Source organism: Schistocerca nitens, chromosome 5 (assembly GCF_023898315.1).
Source record: "Schistocerca nitens isolate TAMUIC-IGC-003100 chromosome 5, iqSchNite1.1, whole genome shotgun sequence".
In the NCBI taxonomy this organism is placed as follows: domain Eukaryota; kingdom Metazoa; phylum Arthropoda; class Insecta; order Orthoptera; family Acrididae; genus Schistocerca; species Schistocerca nitens.
This window is the reverse complement of record NC_064618.1, coordinates 380,028,672-380,049,593: the sequence shown is the minus strand read 5'-3', so window position 1 is coordinate 380,049,593 and position 20,922 is coordinate 380,028,672. Positions and strand designations below refer to the sequence as shown.

At 41.9% G+C, this 20,922-nt stretch overlaps 1 protein-coding gene across 1 annotated transcript; it reads right to left on the bottom strand.

The window, feature by feature from the left end:
* Positions 1 to 8,236: 8,236 nt before the first annotated feature.
* On the bottom strand, positions 8,237 to 8,788 carry LOC126260466 (uncharacterized). The gene has a single exon (XM_049957793.1). The coding sequence runs from the start codon at positions 8,786 to 8,788 to the stop codon at positions 8,237 to 8,239; it is 552 nt and encodes a 183-aa protein (XP_049813750.1).
* Positions 8,789 to 20,922: the final 12,134 nt, after the last annotated feature.

Sequence of the window (20,922 nt, the reverse complement as noted above, 5' to 3'; positions counted from 1 at the left end):
CCAAATCTGCTTACAATATCGTAGAAGGATCATCTGGCATCTCGTAGCCCTATTACACGATCTCGTGGAAAGTCAGTGAGGTTTTGGCAATGGCGTCTTTGTCGCATTAAAGGCATTTTTTACTAACGTCGACAATCAACGTCCAAACGCAAAGGTAATGACGCTCGCGACCGTTACAGATTGTATTTAAAGCAAACCTGATTGGCATTCTCATAGTGCCGGTGCTAGCGCAATTATTAAGTGACCGGTGTGAACATTGAGCAGACATCAGCCTTCAGATGTAGAAAAACTCCTACCAACATTCGTTTATGAAAGGATAACTCCTTCTTTAATGTTGTGGAATTCCCTGCCGCGGTTGGATAAGCAGCTGCCAGCAGAAAGTCGTATACTCCTAGCTCACTCATTTGTTGCATAGTTTAATTCTTAATTTCTTTGCGTGTTTTTGGTACTTGCATTGTTTAATTCATAAATTTCTGGCGTATTATAGTATTTGAGAGTTGTAGCATCGCGTTTTAGTACCTGAATAGTGTAAAATCGCGTAGTCTCCTTCCGCTGCCAAGCAGTGTGTCAGCAGTGCGCAAGAAGCAGCATTACTGCATTTACTAGGCAACCTTGTATTTTAATAACCGTTTAAATTTTGTGTCGATTTGTTTGTGCTCTCTGTAGATTAATTCAGACGTTCTTTGCACAACAGTTTTTAGCGTGGATAGGGACTGCAACTGCTGTGTTCGGATGCAGGCTGAGTTGGCATCCCTTCGCTCCCAGCTTCAGGCAGTGTTGGCTTCAGTCACACAGCTTGAGGCTGTTGCCAATGGGCATCACTGTGGGGGTCCGGATGGGGGTTTGTCGGGGACGGCCAGCTCGTCCCACGCATCCCCCGATCGGACTACGACTGTGGCTGCCCGGGATACTGCCCACATTGAGGCTGATCCCTCACCTCACCTGTGGGAGATCGTCTCGAGGTGTGGCAGGGGGCGACAGACATTCCGGAGGGCTGAACGGAAGGCCTCTCCAGTTTGTCTGACGAACCTGTTTCAGGCTCTGTCTCCGGCTGATACTGACGTTCGGCCGGAGATGGCTGCTTGTCCTGTTCTAGAGGTTGCCCCTCAGTCTGCAAGATCCGGGCAGTCGCAGAGGGTGGGCTTACTGGTAGTTGGGAGCTCCAACGTCAGGCGCGTAATGGGGCCCCTTAGGGATATGGCAGCAAGAGAGGGGAAGAAAACCAATGTGCACTCCGTATGCATACCGGGGGTAGTCATTCCAGATGTGGAAAGGGTCCTTCCGGATGCCATGAAGGATACAGGGTGCACCCATATGCCGGTGGTAGCTCATGTCGGCGCCAATGATGTGTGTCGCTATGGATCGGAGGAAATCCTCTCTGGCTTCCGGCGCCTATCTGATTTGGTGAAGACTGCCAGTCTCGCTAGCGGAATGAAAGCAGAGCTCACCATCTGCAGCATCGTCGACAGGACTGACTGCGGACCTTTGGTACAGAGCCGAGTGGAGGGTCTGAATCAGAGGCTGAGACGGTTCTGCGACCGTGTGGGCTGCAGATTCCTCGACTTGCGCCATAGGGTGGTGGGGTTTCGTTCCGCTGGACAGGTCAGGAGTCCACTAAACGCAGCAAGCGGCTACAAGGGTAGCAGGGGTTGTGTGGCCTGGACTGGGCGGTTTTTTAGATTAGATGGCATCGGGCAAGTACAGAAAGGGCAACAGCCTCAAAGGGTGCAGGGCAAAGTCAGGACATGCGGGGACCAAGCAGCAATCGGTATTGTAAGTGTAAACTGTCGAAGCTGCATTGGTAAAGTACCGGAACTTCAAGCGCTGATAGAAAGCACCGAAGCTGAAATCGTTATAGGTACAGAAAGCTGGCTGAAGCCAGAGATAAATCCAGCCGAAATTTTTACAAAGGCACAGACGGTGTTTAGAAAGGATAGATTGCATGCAACCGGTGGTGGCGTGTTTGTCGCTGTTAGTAGTAGTTTATCCTGTAGTGAAGCAGAAGTGGATAGTTCCCGTGAAATATTATGGGTGGAGGTTACACCAACAACCGAGCTAGGTTAATAATTGGCTCATTTTACCGACCTTCCGACTCAGCAGCATTAGTGGCAGAACAACTGAGAGAAAATTTGGAATACATTGCACATAAATTTTCTCAGCATATTATAGTCTTAGGTGGAGATTTCAATTCACCAGATATAGACTGCGACACTCAGATGTTTAGGACGGGTTGTAGGGACAGAGCATCGAGTGACATTATACTGAGTGTACTATCCGAAAATTACCTCGAGCAATTAAACAGAGAACCGACTCGTGGAGATAACATCTTGGAACTACTGATAACAAACAGACCCGAACTTTTCGACTCTGTAAGTGCAGAACAGGGAATCAGTAATCATAAGGCCGTTGCAGCATCCCTGAATATGGAAGTTAATAGGAATACAAAAAAAGGGAGGAAGGTTTATCTGCTTAGCAAGAGTAATAGAAGGCAGATTTCAGACTACCTAACACATCAAAACGAAAATTTCTGTTCTGACACACTGAAAATGTTGAGTGTTTATGGAAAAAGTTTAAGGCAATTGCAAAATGCGTTTTAGACAGGTACGTGCCGAGTAAAACTATGAGGGACGGGAAAAACCCACCGTGGTTCAACAACAAAGTTAGGAAACTACTGCGAAAGCAAAGAGAGCTTCACTCCAAGTTTAAACGCAGCCAAACCTCTCAGACAAACAGAACCTAAACGATGTCAAAGTTAGCGTAAGGAGGGCTATGCGTGAAGCGTATAGTGAATTCGAAAGTAAAATTCTATGTACCGACTTGACAGAAAATCCTAGGAAGTTCTAGTCTTACGTTAAATCAGTAAGTGGCTCGAAACAGCATATCCAGACACTCCGGGATGATGATGGCATTGAAACTGAGGATGACACGCGTAAAGCTGAAATACTAAACACCTTTTTCCAAAGCTGTTTCACAGAGGAAGACCGCACTGCAGTTCCTTCTCTAAATCCTCGCACAAACGAAAAAATGGCTGGCATCGAAATAAGTGTCCAAGGAATAGAAAAGCAACTGGAATCACTCAACAGAGGAAAGTCCACTGGACCTGATAGGATACCAATTCGTTTCTACACAGAGTACGCGAAAGAACTTGCCCCCCTTCTAACAGCCGTGTACCGCAAGTCTCTAGAGGAACGGAAGGTTCCAAATGATTGGAAAAGAGCACAGGTAGTCCCAGTCTTCAAGAGGGGTCGTCGAGCAGATGCGCAAAACTATAGACCTATATCTCTGACGTCGATCTGTTATAGAATTTTAGAACATGTTTTTTGCTCGAGTATCATGTCGTTTTTGGAAACCCAGAATCTACTCTGTAGGAATCAACATGGATTCCGGAAACAGCGATCGTGTGAGACCCAACTCGCTTTATTTGTTCATGAGACCCAGAAAATATTAGATACAGGCTCCCAGGTAGATGTTATTTTCCTTGACTTCCGGAAGGCTTTCGATACAGTTCCGTACTGTCGCCTGATAAACAAAGTAAGAGCCTACGGAATATCAGACCAGCTGTGTGGCTGGATTTAAGAGTTTTTAGCAAACAGAACACAGCATGTTGTTATCAATGGAGAGACGTCTACAGACGTTAAAGTAACCTCTGGCGTGCCACAGGGGAGTGTTATGGGACCATTGTTTTTCACAATATATATAAATGACCTAGCAGATATTGTCGGAAGTTCCATGCGGCTTTTCGCGGATGATGCTGTAGTATACAGAGAAGCTGCAGCATTAGAAAATTGTAGCGAAATGCAGGAAAATCTGCAGCGGATAGGCACTTGGTACAGGGAGTGACAATTGACCTTTAACATAGATAAATGTAATGTATTGCGAATATATAGAAAGAAGGATCCTTTATTGTATGATTATATGATAGCGGAACAAACACTGGTAGCAGTTACGTCTGTAAAATATCTGGGAGTATGCGTGCGGAACGATTTGAAGTGGAATGATCATATAAAATTAATTGTTGGTAAGGCGGGTACCAGATTGAGAGTCATTGGGAGAGTCCTTAGAAAATGTAGTCCATCAACAAAGGAGGTGGCTTACAAAACACTCGTTCGACCTATACTTGAGTATTGCTCATCGGTGTGGTATCCGTACTAGATCGGGTTGACGGAGGAGATAGAGAAGATCCAAAGAAGAGCGGCGCGTTTCGTCCCAGGGTTATTTGGTAACCGTGATAGCGTTACGGAGATGTTTAGCAAACTCAAGTGGCAGACTCTGCAAGAGAGGCGCTCTGCATCGCGGTGTAGCTTGCTGTACAGGTTTCGAGAGGGTGCGTTTCTGGAAGAGGTATCGAATATATTGCTTCCCCCTACTGACACCTCCCGAGGAGATCAAATGTAAAATTAGAGAGATTCGAGCGCGCACGGCGGCTTTCAGACAGTCGTTCCCGCGAACCATACGCGATTGGAACAGAAAAGGGAGATAATGACAGTGGCACGTAAAGTGCCCTCCGCCACACACCGTTGGGTGGCTTGTGGAGTATAAATGTAGATATAGATGTAGATTACAGGAAAAGGGAGTGTAAAGATTACAGAAAATCTGATGAAAGGAATAGTACTAGATGGTATATTGACAGTGCAATGTATGAGTTACGGAACGCCTAAGAAGAAGGGAAAAATGTGGAAAATATTTTAACTTCAGGCAGTCACACAGTGGTATCATCAATGGAAACGTGTGTGCTAACAATATATACTAGCCTCATTATCTAAATTTTTTAATCATCTTGACAGCAAATGATCAACCGTTGAAAATATTTCAAAACAACAGTACTTACCAAAAATATTCTCGTTCATTATTATAATCCCCAAGTAAGGTAGGTACAGTCCTTTCAGTCAAACACATATGCTTACAGCTGTTACGTATTGACATAGAAGCTAAGACTGCGTGAACCAGTCATATTGATGTCACCACAGCATGTTCGACATCAGCTTGCTAGCCATGCACAGACTGCTGGTGGCAGCGCTAACATAAGTGTGCACGTTATTTAAAGCGTGTCGGTGATATTCAGGGAACAGTGAAGTATTTGCTGTAATGTGGAAATGGAGCGATTTATCTTACGTCCAAAACGTTTTGATGATTGGCTTTAGGATCAAGAGTGGAAGTGTTTCCCATACCTCTAAGTTTGTAAACTGATTGGGTGACGCCATGATCAAAGAATACCATACAAGTAACAATGGCACTACTCATAACGGGTGCTGAGGTCTAAGGTATGAGAGAATAAACATGCAAATCTTGAGCAGCTGACCACTCTGATGAACCAAGGACGTACCAGCGGTGTATCCTCAAAGACCGTTCATCGAAAGCTACCGCATATGATTCTTGGCAAGGGGTGTCTGGTTCACGCACCCACGCTGACGACCATTCACTGGTGACGAAGCCTGGAATTCGCACTCCAGAACCGCAACTAGACGTCTGCTGAGGTCCGACAGATGGCCTTTTCAGATGTATAGAGTTTTATGCTCCATCAGACAGATGGCCATTGGCATCTGTGGCGTGAAACGTCTGGAACAAAACGCTGTGCGAAGAGTCATCTAAAGTTTCCAGGCTGGAGGGTGTTACGTTGTGGTCTGGGATATGTTTTAGTGGCTCACTGGATCGTCAAAAGTACGTATATATCCTTGTGGACCATGTATACTTCTACACATAGTTTGTTTTTGCTCGGCACTGTGGCATCTACCAGCAGGGCAATGCAACGTAGCACACAGCTCGCAGTGTACGTGCGTGGATCAAAGAACACTGGGATGAGTTTACAGTACTCTACTGGCCACTAAACTCCTCAGATTTGAACCCACTGGAGTACCTATGGACCACTTCGATGGGGCTGTTCGCTCCATGGATCATCAGCCGAGGAACATAGAACAGCTGGCCAGGGCGGTGCTGCTTGTTTGCAGTCTATGTTAAATTGATAATATCAATATTTATCTAACAAAATGAATTTTAGTTCTTGATTGCAAGCTTCAGGTGTCAGTTTTAATTTGAAACGATTTAGTCTTAGATACAAAAGTAAGATTAACTTAATGACATTCGGTAGTATATGAATAGTGCGACTTTTACAATTCGGACTCATGATGTAAGTGCCGAGTTCAGTTGAGTTAGTGGAACAGAGACAGCTGCTATGTTGACTGGAAAGTGCTGCAGTCGGCGTACTGGATAGTTTGACAGTGACTCACCCTTCGTCAAGTCTTGTACTGATCTTTGGCGTGTCTGGCACAATAGCAGCGTATTTGACCATGTCCTTATGGTATGCACGTCCGTGTGGGAAATTCCTCCTCTCATGGCGTATAGTCAATTCACGTTACACATCTGACCATTCCAAGAGCTTATGCTGAATGTGTCCAATCAGAAACATCACAATAGCCAGAGTCAGCTGATGTCGACACCAAGGTTTTGCTGGTAGGGGCTGTCGTCAGATACTACGGACTGTAGTAGTAGACAGAGTCCCACGTTGCACAGAACGGTTCACAAAATCAGAGCAGGACAACATCAACCGGTGGGATTACCAGAAAGCCCTTACCATGTGGGTTATTGAAATTACTCGACCCTTTGTGTACCTCTGTCCACAAATAACTGTCGACAAAGGAATTCATTATAACGTTGCTTCGTGGATAGTTACTTAAACGAACTAAATAGAAAAGAGAATATTAGAATTTTTTAAATATAAGGATAAGCTACTTTGGACCACAATCTCGAGATTTTCCACTAAGACCATTTACTGGAACTCTGTCTGCTACTTGCAGGTAATGGGTTCGTATCCTGCATACTAGTTATCATCATAATCACTGGGACCATGGGTACAAGGGGGCTCTCTGCTTCCCACAAAGATATAAAGAAGATTTGCACAATCAGAAAAGCATTTATTTACAAATTCAGAAGTTAGTGCATTGAAAGGAGATTCAAGCCAGACCTACTCACGCTATACAGTAAAAAAAATTTATGCATATAATACATTGGCGTAATCAGATTTGGAAATTTTACCTCCCATACACATAGTTTCAGTATGATTTGCTCATTCTCTACCGATATATCTAGGTTTCTTACAAATGGGAAGTTTGTGACAGTTGTTGTGACATCAGAAACAATATACTCTGCTCATTAGTAGTATGGCATCATTTCCTGCTGCCTTATAATTAGTACTGAAAAATGTGCATACATCGTTCTTCTTTAGAGAGAAACGAGTACAGAGTATTTACTGCAGAAACTTGCTTAAGGCCTTAGGCATAAATATAGGTTTTGAAACGCCTGAAAATTTAGTATGACGTCAGAGAGGTACTCTGCTTTGAACAATAAAGAGAGTCTAATACGTAAGTGCTAATGTTAGAGCTTACTCATGTTGAGAAGTATACATTTATACAAAATGTTACACATATTCCTACAACCATAACATTATTATTAATAGTTAAATATTTAATTACATTAAAATCAGAGAAATGTGCTGACAGCTATAGACGGAATGGATACAGATATTTATTTATAAACTTCTATACTTAGTATACCAGTCCACCAATAGTTTTAATAAAAAAAGACGGATAATTACCAGTTTGGAAAGTTAAAAATCTTTATGTGAAACAAGACCACAGAAACATCTCTAAATCTGAATCATGGTCTTCATAATGTTTCACGAGACAGTTTTAATATAAAGATCCATTGGTACTGGACGTAACAGACTTTTCTTCCAATATGTGCACGTGTATCAAAGCATTCTTGCTGAGTAGATACTATGAATTTAGCCCAAATATGAGAATTTCTTGCACAAAAAAAAAAACAGTGCTAATATTGTTCACACAGTAAATCATCGGAAATTCCAGTTTACAATTATTGTCCAAGTCCATATTAAGTGACTAAATTGACAATACGTATGAAGGTAAAAATGTATCCACACAACATTATAGACCTTGTACTATTCCTTCATTAACCACGAACACATTGGATATCGTATTTGCATATTTCATCACATCTTTTCTCAGGCTGTTACACTGGACTCAAATACATGTGAAGTTTAATGCAGAGAATTATAGAAAAACGTAAAACGATGATGTCTCCATGTAGTTTTATTCTCAGCTAAACATGGGACAACAAATACGTCTAAAGGTATTGTGGCCCACACGACGTTCTCCTTGTCAAGCGGTCCCTGTCCTAATGACGCCATTTTCAGTAAACTAATTAATACTTTATGAATCATGCGTTAAATGTTGCGCATTGAAAACTGAAACAGAACGACGACACAAGTAGAGACTGCACCAAAAAGCCTGCACAGAAGTGGCAGACCAAGCCTTGTGACCCCAGCTGCTTTGAATGAGACGGGGTTGCGCGCCATCTGCCCTTCAAACAGCTGCAGCTGCTCCACCTCCTCTTCTGCAGCGAGTGACGATCCAGGGCAAGTAGAAAGCACAGAAACAGCACTGACCAGCTCGTGTGTTCTGTCAGATTCTCTGACAACTGCTTCGCAAGAAGTTGCAACCACCACAATTCTAGCGCTGCAGAGAGCCAACCACAACAAATTGTATGTGAGTGGATACAGTAAGTTTACAGGATACTGAAACCACATATCTAGACTCAAATACGTAATAGTGGCAATTGATACAAAATCACTCATTATTTCAACCAAATTCTGTGTACCATACAATCTGCTTACAAGCCTGCAGCAGTCACTCAGAATGAAATACAGGCACCTTATCTCATCCAATGCTTTCACCTTGTCACTTGATTTAATGAACGATTTGCCTCTAGCTGGCATGCTTCTGTCTATGTAAATGGGTGAATATCGAGGTCTACGATTATTTCCCCTGTTTTTAAATAGCTGTAACTGCAACTGAAGGCTTTTAATAATGTAGTCGTTACTGTGAAAACCATACATATTGATGAATCGGACATTAATTCTTTCAAATAAATATCTAATGACAACACAAATTTTTCTGAATTGTAAGACAACAGCACACCTGACTAAGCTACAGAGACACAACGCCAGAATTATTACACTTCCTAACTGCAAATGTGTTGTAAACACAGTATACATGAGAATAAGAAATAAAGGCAATATTATTAATCCCATCTCGATGAAGACAATACGTCTGATATTTTTGTAATGAACTGTATTTACAAAACATAACGTTCGTCCAGAAGCAGCTAGTTTCAAATACAATTCAGTAACACCTGATGCATTAATTGTCAGCATTTGATATATTGATAAAACAGTCCCTATGGGAAACACATGTACGTTCACTCCTAACAAGTAGTGGAATATTTGTTTCCCATCTGTAGTGGTACCAGAAAAGTAGGATACAGCGGTTAATATTAAGATGGTCAACGAAACTATGAGTGCAAAGAAGGAGTATGTTTTAAGAGTTTTGGATACCACAAGGCTTTTCGTGGGATGGTTAAATGAAAAAGGAAATACGCCCATCACCTGGCAAAGTATAATAAGTGGTTTCATTGCAGAATATAATCGCTGTTCATCCATAACACTGCTGTCAACTTCCATCAAACACGCCTCTGCACTATGACACACGATGAATGTTGAAGAAAGATGAAATGCCGCCTCAAATTTAACGAAATATCTATTTTCTAAACCTCAGAATAAAATATACGGGAACAGCTATTATCCAATAATCGGTGCGCCATCTCCGTATTCAGGGGCGCGGAACACCGAGTTGTTAGTCAGTGAAGACAAACACGACACAGTCCGTTTCCTCACCGACCGTAAATTTGTCATTAGCGAGGAAAGGGCAGAAAATTCTGGTAACGATAAAGATGTTAGATTTGTTACTCGAGAATCGATATGATAATAGTCTCCCCATTATTTTACATTAGTTAATAAGTAGTTCTCTAATAAACATTAAAACATTCAATATACTATTCACATTTTATTACAAGTTACAGTACTGATCACGTGTTCGAGAGGAGAGAAAAACACATTGCGTTTAAATTACTCAGTGGGTTTTTATCCGAATTATCATTTCCAAATGAAGAGTGAGAATTGGGTAAAAGTGGTACCCAACTGACTAGCGTGAGGTTTTGTTTGGAAAGAAAAGGTTTATTGCTTGAAGCTACTTAAAGTGATGAAACATAGTGGGTGATTTGAGGGAAAATTTTGGCCGAATTTTCATAGTAAAATGGGAAGTCGGCGAATGGTATATCGTTCAGCATAGTGTTAGTCTAGTTTAAAAATAGGGTACTTCATTGTTAGAAGGTAATCAGCTTAATTAAGAAAAAATTTACGAGCAATTTTAGAAAAAATTACCCAAAAGAGTTTTATTCCAGTTCGTGTACTGAAACGAGGAGTTGGAAACGGACAAACGGTATTTCATAATGACTTCAAAGGACACCATAAACATTTTGAGAAGGATGCACTTATTATGTGACTACTTACCGACCTGTCAACGAATCTTCCTGTGTTTTTTAGAACATTCAGGTCCTAATTTTATATAGATACGTAACTCGTAAGTGCTGATGTAATGCAGTTATAAAACAATCTGTAAAAGGATTTAGCTTATGTTCATCCGTTAACTCATTTAAGACAGAAATTTAAACGAAAAAACATACAATAGAGTTTAGCAGGGAAAGCTTGCATTTCCAAATCATGTTTGTCAAAGTATGCTGCATAAACACACCAAGAAATGTTTCCATTGTGAGTCTCTTGACGAATTTCAGAAGACCAGTTCTAGTTATCGGTTAGTCAGATAGTGTACTTAGGGGACCTTTTCTTTAAGTAAACAACTCACTCATCTTCTTGTACGATTTTAAATACGGTCATTTCATCTTTCACAGCCGCTGCACTGATATCACCATCCAGTCTTGTATTGATGGTCTCGACTTTTCTGTCGACTTTTAAACATGTGTTTGACTTACGTCTCATTTCATTAGGATGAATGCACTGCATCCACGTAAATACGTCCGTTGCCTACAATACACTGACAGGTTCACACTTTTGTACACTGCCTTTTATGCAGAATATCATCGAAGTTTAATCTGTATTGACCCACATTCACTTTCCTCATTTTATCGATAACCCCGACATACACTAACGAGTTCTTTCAAGGACATGTTGGTTCCTACGTGAGCTTGGTAAATAAGTTTTAAATTCAGATTTTTCTACTCAACAAATACAATAAAGTTTGAATACATATGCCAACTGCTCTTCGATCCTTAAGTAAGCGTGGCCGCTTTCACTGAACATATCATATATTATTCCCGCAATGCTGTGCAGTATCTCCTGTAAGAGGAAATGGAAATAGAAATGAGCCTATGGCATTGTTGGCGGGGAGGCCCCATCTGGGGAAGTTCCTATTTCAGTCGACGCCACATTGGGCGGCTTGCGTGCCGGTGATGAGGGTGAAATGATTATAACAGAACACCCAGTACAGGAGCGGAGAAAGTCTCCAACCTGGCTAGGAATCGAATCTGGGCCTGCTGCATTGGAGGCAAGCACGCTATCACCCAGCTAAGCAGGTGGACGTAAGGGGAGATATTTTAGAAAAAAAATGTATGGATGCTCAGTGTGGAACCCAACCCTGGATGTGTTAACTGCGTTTGAATAAGATTAGTCTTCAAACAATATGTAAGCTCTACAATGAAACCATGTGTCACTGCGAAGTATTCAACAATTGCTCTTCTTTCTCCTCCAGCTTCCAGCATAATCATTGCAGGACCAGTCATTTACCACAAGACCCTGTGAATGTGGTGCTACGTCCACTTCATCATGACTATGACTACCCATTAAAACTCACTTGCAGGGTACTTTATACTGATATATATGTGCCTTCTAAATTTATACGAACACTTCAATTATGCACAATATCCGTACACACTTAAATACGAGTGTATTTAGTGCCTGATTCTGGCACAACTGGCTCATACATCTCGACGTCCATTCCAGTACAACTTAAATCATACAATTCAGCGATGGTTTCTTACGATGGACAAAGAGTTTGGCGAGCAGACTCAGTTTAATCCACAATGTCTTATAGAATAGGAGGATGCATGATTGCCACCTTTGTCGACAGTCTACATCATACTTTATGCAATTACCTGTGAGCATCAAATTCTTAAATGCCTGTTCCTGCAGATGTATGCATTCTCAGCTGTTAATTATTTTAATGGTTCCAGGGAAGTCACCTGCTGTGTCGATATGACTTCCCAGCATTACTGAGGGTAATGAACATTGCTGTAGAACAATGCAGAAATATGCGTTGACATTTCATATAGTTGACACCATTCATTCGTCGTAATTTCATTTCGGCATCACAAAATTATGGATTTTCAATTACAGCCATCGGATAGAACTCCTGATCGGATATCATGTCAACACTCACGGCTTTACAGTCTTGTTGTTTAAACTGTGGCTGCTGTTATCTGTATGGTGCTGCAGGTGTTTATACAGGTCCAGCCACGCCGTTTCCCAAATGTTGTGCATATCTATATATTCAAGCCACTTGGATTTTCCTACGGCGCTTTGTACGTCTGAATGCATCCTGAGCTGCCAACCTGTCACTGCTGCCGACAAGTTACTTCCATATATCGATGAATAAAAAAGTTACACGAATTAATCATGCAACATGTTTGCCACCTTTCAACAAGCCCCACCACCTCGTCGATATTTATGCTATGGATGTCCCATCAGCATCGCTATGCAGCTCTATCTCTCCCTCTCCATCAACAGCTTACCCCCTTGCCAGAAGACACTGTAATTTTCATTTAGCTGTGTCATCTGCCCTGCATCGCTTTACACTGTGATTAAAATTGACCCACTTTTCATCAAACCACACCACTTCGCTAATATTCATGGTATGGATGTCCCATCGAAATCGCTATGCAGCTATATCCCCCTCTCACTTAATAGCTTACGGCCACAGAAGTGTCTGTAGCGAAAGTCCAGTATATAGTAAAACTTTGGACAGTAATATGTACTGCGTTGAAGAAATCCTCATTCTTTAACTGTGACCAGTAACTTACTTAGTGTCGGAAGCTCGTTCATTCGATAATAATCATAAACATGACGACGAATCGCATTGTCTGCAAACGAATCGATGTTGGTAATCCGCTTATCCATATGACGTTTTCTCTCAGGAGTGTAAAGTTTCGATGGTTCTTCAGCTTGCTTTCCTTTGTCGAAAGTTTCCTTCCCAATGTTCAGAACAACGTTTTAGTTCATATTCAAAACTGCGCAGTCCTGTCGATTACTTTGTTAACGGAGACAGCGGGCCTAGTTAATTTTTTTGTCCTCTAAGTAGGCGTGCTACATGCAAAGCATTTCTTTCGACGGCCCTCCTACACCGGTCTCCTGGCCAAGAGAACGACTTCGAACTTCTCCATTTATAACTTTTGGTGAACTACCTGCTAACATTGTTGAGTATCACACAAGGAATAACAGTTTCAACGAATAACAGTAACAACGAATAAAGGGGTAACTGCCGCAATCGTAAAAACGAACACACAGGAAGTGGTGGGTGCAACGATGATACAGGACAGCAAATTGAATGCGACCGAAGCTCACTGGAAGCAGGAAGTGTTGTGGTGTTGAGGTGAAGGTTTGGCATCTTCGGGAAATTGGCGGAAAGTGGCCAGGGCCCTCTGCGTGGGCTTCACCCCCCCCCCCCCCTCCCCCGACTTCCCCCTTCCTCCTCTAATTTCCACCCTCAATGTCAATCCTAAAGTAATTTTGGACAGACTTGTACAATGCCACATTAACATCAGTCACACAGAATCCACCGCTTACTCCAACGCGATCTCTACAAAAACAATCTACCTAAAAAACGCCGTGCCTCAATTATGGTACACAAGATAGTTACGTCACGGATCAAAGCGGACAGGTGGACCGTTGACCCCATTTGCATGCCTCATGTTTTTCTTGTCCTGTTTCAGTTCTCTGTTTCTAGTAATGAGAAACTAAACGCATTTAAATGGACACTACAAACCCAAACGAGTAGCGGTTTAGTTCGTTCAGTCGTATGCCATATTTTTGTATATTTCCAGTAACTGCCGCAGATAATAGCAACGATGCGTCAAGAATTTAGCCTCCTAACGTTATGCAGCGATTTTCATCACACATTTATTCAAGTGTAGGTCTTCGCTACGTTATATAATCGTCGGTGAGTCTTAAACCTTCTAATTTAAGTTGTTCATTAAATCTTTCTTCTGAACACAACCGAAAGTCGACCGCGGGCACCTAGTTTGCTCTGCTGATTTTCTTCAGCCACCTTCTTCTCCTTGCTGTATTTTTCACTCAGAAGGAAGTCTAGAAGCCTATAAAGTTTCATTCCCTTCTTGGTTCGATAAGTACAGCAGAAGATTTATCAAAGCACAGTTTACGAAAATACACAATAACTCCTAAGTTTGTTCAGAAAGAGAAGAGAGATGTCTACCTCGTTCTAAATCAGCGGAAGTCGGTAGGAGTCGGTCCACTTCGGTCACCTCACATTGTGCGCCCGTTCGGTGCTAACCCCAACAATCTAATATAGAACATTACGTGTGCAGCCACATTAAAGTGGCTGTCGTGCTGTGTATTGTATTGAGTTCCATAGTAAAGAAGTACATCTCTTAATAACTGACGACGAAGCAGTTCCCGGCCCATCACCGGCAACTGCAGATACTCCCTCCTCTCCTCGGAGAAGGGCGAGGCATTGCGCATTACGGAGTGGAGGGAGGAAAATAATTGACAATGTCACTGAACGTTGCTGGCAGGTGAGTAAGAATAAACAGTGGATCTATCCTCTCTCTCAGCTGACAAGATATACCGTGATGTACACAACGGCAAGTTTCAGATCTGTGAAGGCAGATTGTGCAAAGAGAGTCCTGGGAACTATTGCCAGAAAGGAAGTAAATTTGTTGTTTGTTGTTTGGTAGTGCTTTGAAACTGCCTTCCGCTTTGTCTGAATTGCTTCAAGGAGGTCATTTTCTTTTGAGTGTAAAAGAATTTCTTGTCATCCAGTGGGTAGCTCGACATGCAATAATGGACGCTTTGGGGGCCTAGATGTAGTCTGGTGATTATGTTACTGGGCTGCTACGACGGAGGCAGAGTGCGCAAAGAATAACGTAGACGACAGATACACAGTCAGCAGGACACCTGTGGGAAAAGCAAAAGTGGTGGGGGTTGCAGGCAGGCACTGTAGGAGGAAATCTGAATGCTGGAATGGAGGTTCCATTCTAAACTGAAGCCTACACTCACGTGCGTGGTGACTATCGGAAAGCTCTATTGTTAGCCCTGTCTTGATTAGTATCTAGGAAGAATTCCTCTGAAAATGCTACAAAAGTAGCCACTTTCTTTCACCTGTCTTTTAAATCATTTGTATCTTTTGGAGAAGCGACATGAGTTTCGAATTTTGAATAAAACCTACGGTTATTTTTTTCTATGATAAAAGATGCCTATTTTGCAAAACACAGTAGATTTTACGTTGTGTCACCGGAGCAACATGTAGTGCAGACGAAACTGTCAGAGAACTCTGAAAGCATGGTTTAAATGAGGAACTTAGAAGAAATAAGGTTAATAAATCATGAAACAGCACATCCCCGGTCCAAAAATGTTCTTGTAATATCTTCATCTACTCTGATCCAAGACCCATAGCAGTTCTCGTCTCACCAACAACTGATGGCCTTTAAAAATTACATTCCTACATCGAAGGACTCTGTAGTTGATGAAATAACATAGCCAATATGATGTTTTGCACAACAGCCATACAGCAAAATTCTCTCCGGTTTAAGTGCTATCATTTGCCAAAATCTCGTTTGGATGTCTCGCACCGTTATTGAAATATGAGGAATGTTGTGGATATTTCGTTTTGTGTTTATCGCTGACACGCAAGATCACCAGTGAGTGTGCTGCTTCAGACAAATTTTCTCGAGACTGGTGACAGGTCGAGACCTCTTCTGAAGTATAAAGAAAAATTCAGTGACCAAGCTAAATTTGCTATGCAACTACATATTATATAACACGCATCAAATGCAAAACCATAGCCAGCTTGATTTTCCATTGCAAAGTTTATCGAATTTCGTACGATGTCTTACTTAAATGCAAATGTCACAATAACTTTGATTATTAAGTAATTGATAGATATGTCATCATTAAGCTCACATATAAAGCTACGAGTAACACAAAAATGAAATTTTATTACGTTATAGTTACTGTAAAATCGTTTGAGAAATATTGCAGGGTATGCACTTCGATTCTTTCCTCGCAGCTCACCGTTGGCGATGCGAAACGGGGCTAACAATTTCGGCCTCCCATTAGGAACAAACGAATGAACTCACCCAGCACTTCCGGCGAGAAGTGGTCACTGTTCACCGGCCACCGTGCCCGCCATAGACTCTAGTGGTCGGGAGTCCTGACATATATCCGTTTTTTTTTTACATCGTAATAGGAAGCGTCTTGGAATATGGGGAATCGCTTCAGCTGTAAGAAAATTCTTTTTTTATCCCACATTTATCGTTAGTCCAATAAAAAAAGGATTTTCATACAGATGAAGTGGTTTCCCATTTTCCAACATGCATAATCACATCTGTAGTTGCCACGACTATATAGTCCTTTGTAATCGAAATGACTCTAACCTACACTACTCTATAAGTGTTTTCAAAAAGTTAATCTTTTGCTTCGCATTTTGCATAAAATCGAAACCCACATTCCACCAATTTTTATTTTTACTCTCTTTCACTTAGGCCAAGATCGGCTGGGAAAATCCAGTTGGATAACTTTGACAAGGGATGTGTTGAGGCAAACAACCGAATACTTCTACTTGGTGCAGAAGATTGCTCCCGGTCTGCAGAAAGTTGGACCAATACTCGACCAATAATCGACTGGACTTGAGGTAGTAGGCCTCTGTGGAATTTTTTTTATCCATGGGATTCTCAATGAAGAATGTGCAGATTAAGAGTTTTCCCCGCTACATTGTGGAGACGTTATTGATTGGTGGTCGCGTTTAACTGTAGAAATGCAGCATCTTACGTAACCAGCTACAGAGATAATCTATCTGGATGAAAGTTGGATAGACAGTAATATAACGGTTCGGTTGGTAAATGGAGCCAAAATGATATTTTGTGAGCGTATGGGGTGTGGGGCGGGAACCTCTTCTAAATCACTTATTACTGGAAGTGTGAGAATGACGAAGGGGTTCGTCAGGGAAGCCCAACTAAAAGTCTCGGCTAAATCCACAAAAGGTGACTACATCAGTCAGATGAATTATGGAGGCTTAGAAAGGCGGTTTGCAAATATGGTTCTCCCAAATCTTCCACAAAAGTCAGGGACTGTGATGGACAACGCTCCATACTACAACAGACCGGTGGACAAGAAAGTAAACGGTGTGGTACTAAAACAAGTATACTGGAGTGGCTGCACACTAGGCCTGTTACCTGTGATCAGAGTACGAGGAAGTAAGCGCTGTTCGCTTTAATACAAAACACAAACCTGCTAAGAAAAACTTGCATCATCGTTTGCCCGCTTGCTACCCTCTATTTGTGTTCTGACCGTGGTTGAACTGGGATGGGTCAATGTAAATCGGCTGTTTTGGGAGCGCAAAATTCCAGGGAGCAAGTCCAAAGATTACCTGTGTAAGACTCTAAGTGAATCTGTTCCCTCAGTAACTGCTGAATTGTGGGAAGGGCACTGCAGGACGGCCCAGCAACTGGGAGAAGATTACTAGAGACGTAGCAGTGCCATCAAACTCGCAATAAACGAAACCATTATCGATACCGGTAATGCTGAATCGGACAATGGCAACAATAATTCATCATGCACAGATGAGGAATTAAATGAGACTGAGTAAGAGTGATTTATATGTACATGCATTTCGGGATTACAAATGTGAATAAATGTTCAAAATTGTACTCATTCCAATTTTATTGCCTCAATGTAACCCTACTACTGCTAAAAAGTTGAATAAAAATCGTCAGCAATGGCGGCCAAAGGCTTCCCGCATAAGAAGTCACCCTGATTTAGCAAGCGGCCTTGTCATAGAGGCAGCAGGAGCTGACAGAAGATAAGAGCATTCTCTTCCTCTTGGTGTGGGAAAGTGCCCCTAAAAGGCGGAAGAATCAGCAATGATCAACGGCATTAGGATGTAGAAGGCAATGGAAACCACTACATTAAAGACACGAAACGTTTACAATAGGACATGTGACATCTTACTGAAAAAGAGTCGTGATGATCTCTCCATTGGAAGAAGATTCTAGACTATTTTGCTATCCGGGCCTGCCAAGTGGAAGGTGAACAAGACAAAAAGATTGAAAAACGAAAGAGAACATGCTGTGAATAGGAGCCTGGAACGACAGAAGTTGTAACGTGGTAGGTAAGCTAGAAAATCTCAAAAGGGAAATACTAAGGCTCAATCTAGATATAGTGGGATCGAGTGAACTGATATTGAATGCAGATAAGGATTCCTGGCCAGATGAGTATAGAGTAACATCAACAGCATCAGCAAATGGTATAATGATAGTAGGATTCGTTATGAATAGGAAGATAGGAGAGAGAGTGTGTTACTTCGAACAGGTCATTGATATGGTTATTCTCATCAGAATCGACAGCAAGTCAACATTGACAACTGTAGGTTTGGTATACACGCCGACATCGAAAGCAGAAGATGAAGAGATAAACAAAGGATGTATTGAACAGGTAACTCAATACGCAAAGTGAGGTAGAAACCTAACAATCTTGGGGGATTGGAGTGCTGTTGTAGGGGGAAAGTAGAAGAAAAGCTTATGAGAGAGTAAGAGCGTGGTAGTAGAAGTGAGAGAGAAAAGACTAATTGAGTTTTGCAACAAATTTCAGCCACTATTAGCGAATACTGTTTCCAAGAATCACAAGAGGAGGAGATATACTCGTAAAAGGTCAGAAGATATGTGACATCATGATCAGGCAGAGATTCAGAAATCAGATGTAGTATTGTGTGGCGTATCCACGAGCAGATCATGAAGTAGACTGAAATTTAAGAGACTAGTAAGAAGAAACTGTGTGCAAAGAAATTGGTTACAGAAGTACTGAAGAATGAAGAAACACCCTAGAAATTCTCTGAGGCGATAATAGATAATGTGATAATAAAAAGCTCGCTGAACAGTTCAATTGGAGAGAAATTGCCATTTCTAAAAAGGGCCATCACTGAAGCTGGAAAGAAAGATAGAGGTACAAGGAAGGTAAATGTGAAGCAACCATGGTGTAGTGGGACGAAATTAAGCGTCACCCATCTACCGCTGTCAGCCCAGTTTGCAGGTGACTATAAGTTTAATTTAGTTTTATTTATGTATTTTTCTTAATATGTGTAATAGCTGTGAATTATCTAAAAGTTTTGTATTTTTTTATGTTTCATGTACGGAGAGGGCGGCGCAACGAACGGAGACAGCATCTTCGTTGCCGCGACCAGAGAGGAAATTGCTGGCCGCTATACGTCGCGGGTCGACAGCCAAGGAGCAACAGAAGATCCTGGAACCGAGTTGTTGCGTCGTGCTTCTAAAAATTAAAAATGAATTTTTTGTACTCTTTTTGTACAACAATGACGTCATATAGAGCTTACTCTTATTGAAAAGTCAGTCCTAGTTTGTCAACGGTCAAGTTCACATCTGTATGTGTAGTAAGCAAATAAAATAGTGAATGCTACTAAAGTTGAAACACGTGTTTTGAGGATTTATTTATGAAGAATTATGTGAACGGATTAATAATATATTGGACAAGGTTATTGAATTCTGACAGCGTTCATCGAAACTTTGAATCTCAAAGGTTTATTCAATGTGTGATTCTGATATCGACTATATCAAGATAACGTTCGTCAATATAATTTCTGAGGAGAAACAAACGAAATTTAAATCGAAAAAGTTTATGAAGACCAATTGGCTCAAGTGATGTAATTCTTTGCATATGACTCAACTGATGTTTTACAGTTTCGTTCAAGAACCATTCTATGACAGTTTAAAAAGAATATAAATCATTTTGAAGTGGGTTGTAACTCACGTAGGTGACGAAGTCTGCACATGGTCATATATCAAACGAAAATCGGTTATAAAAAAAAAAAAAAAAAAAAAAAACTTACGTCGTTACACTACACCGTGGCGACCTTAGAAACAGGACTTGTGTGCAACTAAGGCACACAGGTACGAAACAAAACATCAAGAGTCCTTCGGAAGTCAACGCGAGTTTTCGTGGAGCCCTCACCAGCCAGCGGCGACTTCGCGGGTGTGGGCATCTGACGGAGCGCAGCCAAGCAGTACGGTCACGCAGTTGTTCCACGAGAAGGCGCATCTGTTGGGCAGCAGCTGAACGCTGCAAACCCCGACAACCTTTTTTCTCCCTAAACTAATAGGCCCAGTACGTCAGCTGCGGGGCGTTCCTCCGGCTGGTATTAGAGTTGTTGCTGAGGGCTTCGCCTGTCTACGGCGGTGCCGGGCGTGGTTGCAGCCAGTGACGTCTCCGGTGTTCGACTCAGCGTCCTGCCGGTTGCGGAAGCGGGGTCGCAGCATCTCAGCGGCTGCATCGACGGCTGTTACATCTGCAGCCCTTAGCAGCACACTGATCACCGAGAACTACAAACTACAATATTAGTGTCCGGTGTGTTTGTTTCAAGTTGGAAGTGGAGTGTTGTACATAAGGAGTGTGCTTTTACAGGATTGTTGATTACAAGTCTGCGTGTGTAACTAGTTAATATCTTACAATAATGTCGGGAAGTGAAATGTCAGACGAAGAGCACTCTATGTCCGATAGGAGCATGAGATCCCTTTTTAGGGCGATCGCTAAATTAAAACAATCTAACGGGGATTTTCTAGCTGAATTAAAACAATCTAACGAAGAATCTGCTACTAGATTAAAAGAGGAACTAAAACAGGAGTTAAAACAGTCTAAAGACGAATCTACGGCTTGATTAGAAGAGGAACTTAAAGGGGAGCTAACAAAATCTACAGACA